Source organism: Schistocerca piceifrons, chromosome 7 (genome assembly GCF_021461385.2).
Source record: "Schistocerca piceifrons isolate TAMUIC-IGC-003096 chromosome 7, iqSchPice1.1, whole genome shotgun sequence".
NCBI lineage: Eukaryota > Metazoa > Arthropoda > Insecta > Orthoptera > Acrididae > Schistocerca > Schistocerca piceifrons.
The window spans coordinates 192,136,952-192,151,041 of NC_060144.1; the positions used below are offsets into that span (position 1 = coordinate 192,136,952).

At 39.7% G+C, this 14,090-nt stretch overlaps 2 protein-coding genes across 4 annotated transcripts in view; one reads left to right on the forward strand and one right to left on the reverse strand.

The window, feature by feature from the left end:
• Positions 1 to 14,090, forward strand: part of LOC124805029 (GPI mannosyltransferase 2) — a 256,187-nt gene that overhangs the window by 107,114 nt on the left and 134,983 nt on the right. The window lies entirely within an intron of this gene.
• LOC124805028 (dual oxidase 2-like) overlaps positions 1 to 14,090 on the reverse strand; it is a 250,335-nt gene that overhangs the window by 103,269 nt on the left and 132,976 nt on the right. For both annotated transcript variants that reach the window (XM_047265439.1, XM_047265440.1), the window contains exons 19-20: positions 11,152 to 11,233; positions 10,933 to 11,026 (exon numbers count right to left, since the gene is read on the reverse strand). In XM_047265439.1, coding sequence (XP_047121395.1) covers positions 10,933 to 11,026; positions 11,152 to 11,233 — 176 coding nt within the window. The remainder of the gene's footprint in view (positions 1 to 10,932; positions 11,027 to 11,151; positions 11,234 to 14,090) is intronic.

The window sequence follows — 14,090 nt, forward strand, 5'->3', positions numbered from 1 at the left end:
ACGATTGATCATTCGGGAGGACGACGGTTCAATCCCGCGTCCGGCCATCCTGATTTAGGTTTTCCGTGATTTCCCTAAATCACTCCAGGCAAATGCCGGGATGGTTCCTCTGAAAGGGCACGGCCGACTTCCTTCCCCATCCTTCCCTAATCCGATGAGACCGATGACCACGCTGTGTGGTCTCCTTCCCCAAACAACTAACCAACCAACACGATTGATCAACTGTTCATAATGAATGGTCTGTGGCAGAGTGATTACACAACACTAATATCCCTGTAATGGACTGGCCTGCACAGAGTCCTGACCTGAATCCTATAGAACATCTTTGGGATGTTTTGGAATGCCGACTTTGTGCCAGGCCTCACCACAGACATCAGTACCTCTTCTCAGTGCAGCACTTCGTGAAGAATGGGCTGCCATTCCCCATGAATCCTTCTAGCACCTGATTGGACGTATGCCTGTGAGAGTAGAAGCTGTCACCAAGGCTAATGGTGGGCGAATTCCAGCATTACTGATAAGGGACACCACAAACTTGTGAGCCATTTTCAGCCAGGTGTCCGGATACTTTTGATCACATCGCTTATATACTGCAGAATTTCACAGACTGTTGAAATGTAAACATGTTTTTAGTTTCAGCATGCAGTTATCAAAATCTGTAAAAATATTTTCTCATATATAGCTATACCGAATGTACTGTGTGTCCTTTAGATATCAGATGTGGCGCAACTATGTCAGCATTAAGATACCAAAATCTATGAAGACATTTTCTCGTAAATAGTGAAACTGAATTTGTGTACTTCAGATATCAGTATGTGAAACAACAATGTATATTTCATCTTTAAAATAAAGTATGAAATCATTATAGGTATAAAATGAAAGTATAAGTTAATATGTTCAAGTGTTTTGAGAAGATTAAAGCTGATGTGCTATCTATGAAATAATCATATTTTAGATACTGTAAGTACTTAGCTTACTTCCGAACAACGATGGTAGGAGCAAATTAAAAAAAATATCAACTGCCTCTTTCTCCAGTGTTGGATGCACATTCTTGTGCTGAAAACTAGTTACATCATTCAAAAAGTATAAAACAAAGTACTATTACCCTCCTCTAATCTCTTTCTCTGCCAGTTTCCTTAAAGTTGAGAGGTACAGTGACAAATTATTTGCCTCATATCTGCCAGGGATGTGGTTAAGTACTAATGATTTAAGTCTTAGAATGAATGGCATAGGGTCATGCGGACAGGGATGGAAGTGGGTGTGGGACAGCAGCTATTACAAATTGCAGCCGAAACTGATTTGAAGGAGTGAAGGGAGAGAGAGAATCCAGGTGCCACATGTTGTGATGCAGCTGTTAAAATCAAGCATTTTGTGCTTAGCAACGTGTCCCACGACTGTGTTGTCAACACAGTCTTTGTCCACAGTTTTGCTGTGGACATTCATTCAGGTGGACTGATGGTTGAGTGTCATGTCCGCATTTAAAGCTGTGCAGTGGTTGTTATGGAGCTGGTATATGATGATGTGGAACAGTGCAATTACCTTCCCAGTTGTGTGGCTTGGAAACAAACACCCACTACCCTCCTATCTTCCATGACAGAGCTTAAGGCATCAATCGTTTCTTACTACAGGTTTGATTTGACCTCGTCTATATGATCATGGGGGAATAGATCTAATGTGGTAATAGAGTAAGGACAGAAGGGAATAGCATAACTCTACTGAAATAATAGTTAACCACAGACTATTTTAAACAGATCTAATTGAAAAGACCTCAATCACATCAATAAAACAGTTCACAGAAGGTGAAAAGGCTCTGAAATCAGTGGGAAAAGTGCCTGGATACAAAGAGAGTGATGACAGGACCAAGAGCCAACTGTATGTCAGTCTAGATACTGCATATGTAAATTATTAGAGAACACTTACAAAAGGAAGGACTAAAACATGTTATTGAGGGCAGCTGACACAGATAAAGTGTAATGATGGCACATGGCAGAGGATGACGCAAATTACATTAGCGGCAGCAGGAAGGTGTCAGTGGTCCAGTTGCGACCATAGTTACGAATGACTAACATAATTTTGGATGGTCAGATTGTTGCTACTAGCAAACAACAAACCAAGTATCTATTTTCCGACTAACTGCTAGTATTAGATTGCTCTCCTGTTGTCTGTAGTACTCAGTTTAACTGTCTCCACATGACACCTAAACAGTTGGAGAATGAGGTTTGGAGATGCTCTCCACCAGCCACGGAAATGGATCTAGACTGCAGAAGTAGTAGTGTCCGAGTAAGGCAAAGCTTTTGCTGTGGAGGTTATTGAACGCCTTGGGTTTCGGAGGAAATATCAGACTGTGTGGAAGACTCTACTTTTCATAGCCAGCCCAACAAAGCTTATTTGCACAGTTTTGGGCAGGCTGCAAAGTTAGGTCAGCTATCACTGGCTTCCTCCAATGGTCAGGATCATTCCATGGCACTTTTGCAGTGCATCCACGTGTGAAGGATCATCCAAACTAGACACATAGGGCTTCCTTACAAAAGAAAATCCTATCTTGAAGAAAATCAGTAATTTCTTAATTAATAGCAGTCGTGACCCACAAAATTTTTGGCTGGCAATCCTATCCTGTGGCACCATTACTGATTTGGTATCTCTCATTTGCCCACACAACTCACACAAAATCACAATTAAATTATAGTTACTATTAATTATTTTATATAGTAAAATCTTTAATAGTCTCAAAGGCTTGTTCAGCTGTAATTGCCACAAGCCAATGTGATGATAATAAGTTTGCCATCCATGGAGAGAGTGGCAACAGAATATGTCTGCTTTCACATGTGGCCCTATTTCTGATAGGATAGGCTATCCTTGAAGGGCCTGGAATGTAGGATGTGATGGGTAGTTTCACAGGACATGTCTTGTGCCTGGGTCTTACATGTGTGCACAGATGATGTGGCAAGGAGTTGGGTGTGTGTGTAGCATAAGGATGGAGCAGAATATTGCATACATTCTGTGGGCTGCAGAGTACCTCTTTAGGGGAGGTGGAAAGAATTGTGGGTAGAATGTTCCTCAGCTCTAAACACAGTGATAGGTTCTTATGGCCCTGGGGAAGGATGTGGCTTGTGGCCTTGATGGACATGCTTGATTAAGGGCATGGTGAGAGGATTGGGCTATGTATGAGTACGGAATATCTGTTGTGGGCTAAAATTATAGGGCAACACCTATCTGTGGAGGTCTTACAAGGACCCTGAGTATACTGACCGGTCTGTGAAGGGCTTACGAGCACCTTTAGTGTACTGGGTGAGGGGTTGTTCATCACTGCTGATGCTCCATACAGAGGTGACCAGACTGTGTGTGAGTGACTTTTATTGTGAAAGGGAGGGCAGCTTTCAAAATGGAAGTACTGTTGATGGTCAGTGGTATGGACAGGTTTTTGTGAAGCCATAAGAGAAGTTGAGGTCAACATCAACATCTAGGAGAGGGGCACACAGATCTGAGGAGGACTAGGTGAAGTAGACAGGAGGAATGTGTTGAGGAATAAGGGTAAAGTGTCTTGACCCTTAGCCAGATCATGAAGATATCACAGAAACTGAACCAGATAAGGATATAACATTTTTCGCATGTTTATTTAAATGAAAACCGTGTGTTATGTGGAATCTTTTCTGTACAGTGCTTTGTTACATTTTCAAACCGCACGTAAATATTTTGCATGTATTTGCACTTTCAATTTCTTTGTTTACACAGGACCATTCTCTCATGTCATAACAATGTGGTGCTGAAAAAAACAATAATGTTTGTTCCTCTCAGCTCATACAGTTATCTTTTTATGAGATTAAGAAATCCTTTTTTTCATTCCTTGCCAGGAAGACAAAAAAAAACCTTTCTGCTCAATGAGGAAATTTTTTCCGTACTCATTGACGTAGCAGCACTGAATTTCGCTCCTGGCTTTATTATGCAATTAAAATTCTGATTGCTTGTCTGCTGGAAATCAGGGAATATCAGTGAATTTCACACATATCAGAGAAATACCAGGAAAATTTGGGGGGAGAAACTGGAAAAATCTCATTTTTCTCTCAGTAGATGAGGTGAGTTGTTTACTGAGGTGTCGTGCATCGACAATGGCTGGGTGCAACTGAGTATGTTCTCTGCCTCCCTACTCCCTCATTCCTACTGCTTCTCCCCTTCCTACCTCTCCCCTCAGCTTGCAGTTAGTGCTGCCAGCACTTCTTGCCACTAGCCTAGCAGCTGCCAACGAGAGGCAGGGAGGTATGAGGAGTGGTTTCTTTGGATGTGATTCTCAGAGACTGTAGACACAACAGCCAGAGGTGGTCGTCGTGTGTGCATGAGTTGCATCTGAGTGATTGTAAATTTAGTTGTGAGTGAAACTGTCTTTTCTATGAGTCTGTCTGCAGCTCAGCAATCATCTTAACTGTGAAATGCTACCTATCCTCATTACTATTGATTTTCAGAGTATTTGCACGGATTGCACGGATTGATCACCATGGTCTCATTTCAACAACACGCTGTCTGTGGCTCGTGAATAGCTGGCCACATGAGTGGCTTTCCGTGATGGGCCAAAACCGAAGGCCGTTTCTGTGGGTATCTGTAATGGATCGAGCATACCGATCTGAAGCCTTTTGGTTCCCACTAATGTGGAGGCCCTGCTCGTCAGATCTAGTCTCACCGATCTGCCCGCAGGCTGGATATGTTTGTAATGCGGTGGATTTTCGTGGTTTATCTGTGGATCCAGGATTGCGGTGCTCCTCAGTAGGCCAGAGGCCATGGGCGATGGTGTGCAGAAATTGCAACTGTCTCACTGCAAGCACATTGTACAGTGTAGCATTTTGTAGACGTTTTATTTGTCCTAGTACATTTTGTCACTTCAAAAGTAGTTTATATGTTAGAAAGTATGGACGATAAGAAGAAGAAAATTGTGTCAGCTGCTGGCAGTTTGTACACTGTGTACTCGTATATTTCGCAAACAAAAAATCACACAATACCTGTAAAATAATAGATACTACACTCTGGGTAAAAACTGACAATAATGAACATAGTAGAATCAAAATTTTATTGGTGGTCACCTACAGTGTTGGTTTACACAGTTCTTTCCCACCTTATGCCCTTCTTTCAAGAGGCCTACTTTTTTCTGAGGTTGTTTCTGAAATCAGTGAAGGTGTTTTAAATCCGTCTTGGAAATATTTTTGTCACCAAATGTGTTTTATTTTATTGAAGTAAAATAACATCAGTGCTTTTAATAAAACTCATTTACCATTTGGCTTGCTTTCTCCAGTTCATTACCAAAGATGTTATGTTAGTACTTAGGCTTTTTGCTCAAATCAGGAAGCACCATCTGCTTGCAAGTGTTTTTAGATATTTTTGCGTTTGCACAATTGTTTCTTGTACGGTAGCTGCAGAGATGGATTGTCAACTCACATCTTAATTTACCCTTGAGATCTCAAAATTTGGCAAGGAGGAATGCTAAAACTTGTCTGGAAATCAGGGAAATATCAGGGAATTTCACTTGGGGAGATTTGTGGCAACCCTAATTTCGCCCTTGGCTGTCTGCATACAGTTCAGTTTTATATGTACTTGGTGTTCGGAGCGTACCGATTTTTTGCCTACCTTGTTTGGCACTTTTTATTTTGTCTTTTTTGCTAACATAAATTGATAATGTTTCAGGCGAACAGGTTATTGGTGGCAAATTTTTTGGGAGCACTTTCAGTTACGATCATTCACCTAACTGCGGCTGAAATATTCCATGTTCTACCTCATTCACAAAGTCGTTTTGTTTTCCAAGTGGTGCACTCGAACTGTTAACAATACAATCACATTCGTCGTAGAAAGAACTTGAAAGTGATTTTCGTGCACTATGTTTATGTTCCCTACACAGTTTTGTACACCCCCTATTATCTGTTTGTGTCTTTTGAAATTTACTTCCATCCAGTTCTCCGACGAAGTCGAACTTCCATGTCACGATTATGTCATGTTCAGTACACTATTTTCTTGTTTAAATTTCTTGACAACCATTTTCAATGAACTGATGATAAACTGTAAACTTGAGCTTTGTTATTTCATCCTTACAACTGTCACAATTTTTCTTTTTAACAGCATAATTGACATTATTTCGCAGAGCCACACATCAAATTTACACTACCTGCCGTCTTGACTCTTTATATATTGTCTCCTCGAAGGAGTAGTAGTAATGGTTAAGGATGTTGTTTTTCAGGTATACAAAGAGTGAGCTGGTGGGCTTGAAGTCTGTAAGACATTATATACAAACAGTGATGTGTAGCTGTCTTATGTTGTAATGGGGTGAGTCTGGTTGAAGAACATAGCTTGTAACTTTGATGTGGGGAGCAATGTTCTGGGCATTGATTGGAGGTGTTGGTTAGGAAGACCATGGAGCCTTTCAATAGTAGCACAGCTACCATCTACAGTGGGGCATCCACAATGATAAGGGCTGTGGATATTGAAGAAGTATGTAGAATGTTTTGCATGGGGGACGGGGGCGGGGGGCTTAATGTGAGAAGGTGCTAAATGGTAGGATGGGTGTAAGGATTTGAGTGTGTATAGGAGGTTATGCTGTTCTCTTTGGCCAGGACCGCTATGGCAGGTCTTGTGATGGAAGAATCTTGACAACTGGTGGATACCTTCTGGTAAATAACCTTCTGTTAAGTAAATAACCTTCTGTTAAGTAAACAACCTTCTGTTAAGTAAACAACCTTCTGTTAAGTAATCAGTGTGGTTCATCATAGCAGTGATGCATTCTTTGTCCACATGTAGGATGATGAAATTGGAATCTGTCTTAAGGTGGTGTATGGCTGTTCTTTCCTTTACTGAGAGGTTTGTGTTATCGGGAAGGATCCTAGGAAACTAGGCCAAGTTGGAGGCAACCATAGTGTGGTTAAACAGGATTGAGGAAGGGTAACTGTTGGACAGTAGTATGAACTGAGAGAAGCAAGGTTGAGTGTGGCTTTTGGTCTAAGTGGTTGATAGCAGGAAAATATTTCCACTGTAGGTATTTGATGAGTCCAGCATGATTTGAATTGTGATGGGCTGTAGGTGAAGTCTTAGGACAGGACCAAAACTTCTGTGGGATTTAGTTTGGTGATAAATATATTGACAAATGGGCCTCATCCTTGTATTCTAAATAACTCAGGACTGAGAGAACTTAACAATACCCTTTTTTAGGGGTCTTATCACTTACCGTTATGACAGAAAATAATTTACCCCCTCCTTTTTCCCTGTCCAGCAAACTGGTGTATGGCATTCTGATAAGCACCCAATCTGTGGAATATCCTGGTCTATTGTTACCTCTCTCAACCCCTTGGGACATAATTCATATCCCTTCGAAGGCCCAGATGCAAGTCCTGTATTTCCTTTGCTCTCAACAGGCCCATTCGATCCAGTCTGACACAGGCATATTATATCTCATTAAAGGAAAGGACACTTGTGAAAGTAGTTATATGATAACATCTCTGATTAGATTAGATGTATTTTTCATTCCAGTAGGTCCATAGTGAGGATATCCACCAGGATGTAGACCACATCATAAAAACAATAATACACAATAAATATTTACAAAGAAAAGCAAATATGATAATGTACCTTTCACAGATCTCAAGTGCAGTGAACGTCTTACATGTGGAAGAATCCAAAAAAAATCTTAAACATATTTTTGTTTAAAGGGAAATAAATAACTTGTCACAAAACATGTAAATGTTCAGTACACTGAGGTGCTCTGAAAAAGGACATTACCTGAATGTTATCGTACATTGTCAGTGTTGCTTGCACAATTATCACCCAGTGAACACCTCATTTGTACTGGATTTTGTTACTATTACTCCTTCCATTACTTAACCTGTTTCGTGTTTTGATATTTACTTTCAAAATTACAACTGAAAAAACATTCTCCACATAGTAAGCATAAAATGTTGTGTATGTCATTGAATACTTTCAGCAAGAGAGTGTCTGTGTCTCATCATTTAATGGAAATCTTAATGCAGGAGTAGTTGCAAACCCATCACATGATTCAGAGTTGAGGAGAGATGGAGGTATGCCCAATTGGCATAATGTCCTGCATTTCTGTATAAAAATCGCACTTTCTTCATTATGGCTCATTGATATCATAAATCAAAGAATTTGGCCATTTTACAGCAGAAGTAGAAATTGTTGCAGAATGTTCTGATAAAGATAAAAACTCGACACGTATTTGAATTTCTGTACTGATGTATTTGCTTGCGTGGTTGTTTTTGAAATTATTAATCACCAGGTCTAGTTCCCATCATTTATTTATAATTTCTCTTTTTTTAATTCATTTTTATGTCAGTAAACCTTGACAAGTTTGCATTTTGTTGGTAAGTTTGTTAGGGGTTCAAGTGTCCACCAACTAACTTGATTTAAGTTTTATGTGACCTCAAATGTTTCTAACTGAATGCAAGGATTGTTCCTTCAATAAGAAAATGGAAAGTTTGTTTACCACCCTTATCCTAGGATCAGTGGCTGTTAGTTAAGTAAGAAGTGTGATATCGATAGGACATTATGAAACAACTTTCCTTTCTCATTTGAACACTTAAGTGTAATGTGTATGTGAGAAAAGTTTTCCTAAGTTATTGGAAGGTCAACATGTGTCTCAGTATTAAAGTTAGGGAAGGTTTTAGAAACAAAAATTAATTTACAATATAGCGATGATCTGAAAGATAATGTTGGTTTTATGTGATTGGGCAACAGGAAGAAGGAAAAATTCCTTTTCAGTCATTTAATTTAGATTTCCTGTTACTTCGATAATTCACTTCATACAAAATCAGGATGGTTTCTTGAAAATGCCGTGGTCATAACCTTTTCCTATCATTGCAAGTGCTCTTTTCTATTAAGTTCATGTAGATAAGATGCTAACTCCTAATCTTGGTTATTTTGCACAAGGACATGGTGGTGTTACAAGTATGCATCTGTTAGTGGTACAATACTTTTTATATTATTAATATTCTCAGATACTTCTATCAAATGATCTTCAAGAATGATTCCTTTTGTGCTTGGTGTATAAATGCCAAATGCCATGACATGAATTTAGCATAGTCTACGATGCTACACCCGCAATGGGTGTATTAAGAACCATGTAAAAATTAGCAGTATTATTGAACTAAGTTGAAAATTGAAAAAAAAGGAGGTAATTATTAAGAATTAAAATTTGAATATTATTTTTGTGTGTGTTCCTGAGGTGACCAAGAAATATAAAGGGCATTGCTGCTGCATATATGCAACATAGTGTGACTCTGATGTGGACGTATAAGCACCTATATGTAGGCAAGAGTTTAGAGTGATATTTGTGTCTTTCTGATGTGCATGTGATAAGTGTGAAAATGAGAACTATGACAACGTTATTACCAAATGTTCTCTAACAGGATCAACATGCTGTTATTCTTTTCTTAGCTGCTGAAGGACAAACATCGGTAGACATCTATCACAGAATGAAGATTGTCTATAGCGTAGCATGTCTTTTGGAATGGTGTATGACAAGGGTGCTGCTGCTTAAAGATAACACACATCCCCATATCACAAATGTCGTAACTCAGGAATTATGCCAACTAAAGTGGGAGACATTTTAGCACCCGCCTTATAGTCCTGATCTCTCCTTATGCGATTGCAATGCCTTTGGTCCCTTAAAAAAGGGCCTGAAAGGGTCAGTGATTCCTATCAGACGAGAATATGCAGCAGGCAATTATGGACTTCTTCATTCAACAGGACACAGTGTTTTACCAAACGGGTGTCTTCAGAATGGTGCATTGATGGGATGGTTGCCTCAGTACTCACTGCAGTTTCGCTTGAGTGGTGTACCAAGCCTGGACTGTACAGGCCTCAAATGGAAACTTTTTGATTGTCCCTTATAACACTAACAAAATGATTTTTTTCAGTTGTGGGGTACTTTCCCTGATTTTTGTGGCACAGTGAGAATTGACGTTAATGTGTTGGCAGTTTCCTTTGAAGTGAAGCCCTTTGTAAGAAGCAGACTTTTACACACAGTTACCCTCAGTTTCAAGTGTGTGATAAATCAGGGAATTGGATATTTCTACATGTCTGATGGCTGCTCTATAGCTCTCCTGTAATTGTGTATCCGTGTATATATCAGTGTTGTTCTAAGGTACAATCTTCAGGTACTCACTAGTAATGATAACTGAAAACATTTCATAACATTTTATGACCTTCCGGTAGGCGTACACATTAAATATTGTATATTCTACATACGAGACTGTGCCAGTCAACTCACATGTTTTATTGGCAAAATTGTAGTTTCAAGGTTCTGGAATTAACTTGCTGTTTTGAATGCTAGTGGTGCACTAGAGTCTTAAAAAGGGAGCAGATACCAAATTGGGAAGGGTTTAATGTAAAAGTGTTCCATAGGAAGGAACACGTGAATTTAACAACCACAGGCATTGAATCATTGATGTAATGAACATAAGAAGCAACACAGAAATTAAGTGAAGAAATATCAGAAAGAAAAATGAAATTCTGATTAAATTCCATTGTGCTCTTCAGCAGTAATGTGTGTGTGTTTCTAAAAACCATGTTATTTACTTTTAACCATTTACTGACAATTGAATAGCCTTTATTTTAAAAAAATTGTTTAAATATTCTGACCAGTGTATCACATTTCATGTATATTATTACAGTCAAATCACTCAGCTCTTTAGTTCTGCCAAGGTATAGCTGTTAGTATGAGACAGTGAAGAGCGGACAAGACTGAATATTTATAAAATTAATAGTGAGAGACAGTAGGATAAGACCTCTAAAATGTAGTGCTTCACATCTAGGGAACTTGTCTGGTGTTTAGGCAGATATGACAGTGAGATGTAGGATAAAGGTACATATAATTGTAAAACTAGGGGAGGATATGTTAGTAAATCAAAGCATGGAAGCTGAGGATATCAACAAAATTGTTATTGAACATACTTGATCATGTCTTTGAAGTCTTCTCTTGTTAGTTTACCATGACCATTTATGTCATACATATCAAACATCAACTTCACTTTATCTTCGGCTGTTCCTGAAAATCAGATGATTCCTATGTAAAATATCACATGATTGAAATTCAGGTAGTAGAAGTTAGACATCATTGTCTAAGCCCTTGGCAATGTTTAGAGATTTAAATTATTTCATTGTTGTACAAACCTTTTGAAAATATTACAAGCATGTCAAGAAATTCTCTGAAGGAAATAAAGCCATTGTGATCTTTGTCCACCAAAGCGAACATCTGAAAATAAGAACAAGATTCAGACTTGTCAAGTTAGCTGAAACAGTTAATTGTGTCACTCAAGTTTTCTTTGTTGTCTGAAAGTTAATAGCCACATATTTTAGTAATAATCTTTATTTTTTTCCTCATGCTTTAAAACCATTACACTGCCATATATCCTCCACCCCATTCTTCTTATCCAAGTGAAGCTAATGCTGATTTCAAACTGAAGGGATTTTGTTGTATATGTAATATATGCTGGTATACAAAACTTAAGGATAAAAGTTACTTTCACATGCTGTCACTCCAAGTAAAGTATCTCAGTGAAACTTGGACCATACACAGAAATAACAGCTACAGTATAGTACAGAAAGTAACTGAAAGAAATAAGCAATAAGGCAAACAGAAATGACCCTTTTATACAAAGACTATAATTACACTGAAGTCTACATGATTTACAATGGTCCTCAGGACATTACGATAGGAGGGCCATAGTTCTTAATAGGTTGTGTGATCACCAAGGACGGCAATGCATGCTCTGTAAAGTGCTCCCATGCTGGCTACATGGTTGGTTAAGTGTTTAAGTGGTAGGGCATTCCACTCTCCCACCAGCATGGTTGACAGCTTCTGGATGGTGTTTTGTGCATGTGGACATGATAACAATATGTCTTCTCAGTGCATCCCATATATGTTCAATGGAGTTGAAGTCAGGAGAATGTGCAGGACAGTCCTTTCACCAAATATCCACTCGCTCCAAGAGCTCCTTCCCTTGATTAGTTTTACATCATGCATTGTCATGTATAAGAATGAAGGTGGCCGACTGCATTCCTGAAACGATACACATGGGGAAGCAGTCAGTGAGAATATTATGTTGAAGATTTGGAAGTCAGTACGTACATGCATCATTATGTCTCCCCACACCATAACGTCTGGACCATCAAAACAATCATGCTCAACAATGTTCCTGGCTACATTATGTTCCCTCACATGGCGAGAGTTGGAAACACATAATGTGCCTAGGAATGTTGTCTAACATGGTTGTTTTGGCGGTCCAGGTGTTACAATGTGGGGAGGCATGATATGCATGGGCATACTGAACTCTAAATCTCTGAACACAGTACACCCACTGGTCAGCATTAATATGACACTGTACTCGTTCCCCATGTGTGTCTCTTCAAGGGTGCATTTCGCCACGACTTCATTTTTACAGCATGACTGCATGGAACTGTGCAGGTGGAGCAGCTCTTGGAATGAGAGGGTATTCGGTTAATGGACTGGCATACCTGTTCTGCCCAACTTAAACCTCCTCGAGCGTGTGTGGGATGCTTTGGTGAGAGGTTGCAGCATGCCCACGCACACTAACGACTGTCCAGCAGTTGTCAACCACGTTGGTGGAGGAATTTGACAGCCTGACACAAGAATTCTTTGCCAATCTTGGGAGCATTTCTGTATACAAATGTAACCCCATATGATGATGCAGTATAGGGATAGCATTTCTGTCACTTTGTAACGTGCCTAAGTCACTGATATTAATATAATGTTTTGCTTTTATGAGTTCATAATTTCTGAAGCAGTTGATCATTAACATACACTGTCCAGTCATGGAGTACAGAAAACTCATCCCGGTCTGCTTCAGACCACACATGTACACTGCGAGCTGTATGACATGTTGCTTTGTTCTTCTGGGAGATGCCATCGTGCTGAGGAAACACAAACTCCAAGTAGGAATGGACATGCCCCCAACGGTTAGCTGCATACTTGTGTTGATCGATTGTGCCTTCCAGGATGATGAGATCACAAAGGGAATGCCAAGAAAACATTCCCTAGAGTATAACTTTCCATCTTTGTTTGCTTGCAGACGTTTCACAACGATAGCTATCTGCTCGATGGAGAATAAAATAATGTTCACCTGAAAAGTCCACCTGTCGCGACTCAGTGGACGTCCATTTGCAGTATGGGCATGCAAATTCCAGCCTTCCTCACTGATGGAAGAGCTGTCCGCATGGGTGCGCATGAACTAGATGGAGGCACGTACGCGGCAACATTCGCTGAATGGTCATTGAGGACGCACTGTTGATAGTCCCCTTGGTTCATCTTGGTGGTCAGTTGCTCGACAGCGGAACATCTATTCGGCCATACACATCTCTGCAGCTGTCTTTTCAGCCCTGTCACCTAGGGCCTGTGGTGCATCGTAGTTACCTTGGTGCCAGTTTTGGATAGAGTCATTTTGCCATGCACAGTGTGCTTTAAACATGGTGGCATTGAAATTGTTTGTAGACTTGGCGGTTTAGGAAATGCTTCCAGACATGGCTCAAAAGCCAATGGTCATGCCCTTTTGGATGTCAGATAAATCGCTCTGTTACCTCGATACGATGACGACTGCACTGTTCCCTGCATACCTTCCACTGTTGGTGCTGCCACCGGCTGTCAGTGAGTGGAGATTGCAGGTTGACATTAAACATAGGTGGTGGTCACCTCAAGTGACTGGATTATGTATTTACGATATAAGCAACAAAAATTTAAAGAATGTTTCCTAACAAGAAATTCCTCCACCACGTAATAATATCTAAGGTGTTTCGGCATTTCAGTGAGAGATAGGACTCAATAAACAAGAATCACTTGGAATGTTTAATTATAAACAACATGCTAAATGAAGTAAATCATATTTAATTACTTTCTTAAAAACCTGATGTTAGACTGCGGCTTATAATCAACTTCATGTATCAAATGGAGTCCATTCTTAAATACTAAAAAGTGAATTGGGCGTAATAAAAAGAAATGCTGAGTTAGAGTTAAAGAAGAACAAAGCCGAGAGCCCTCCAGTATCCCTGATAAATCATTTATGTCCGTCAAGAATAGGAGTGGGCCAAGCACCAAA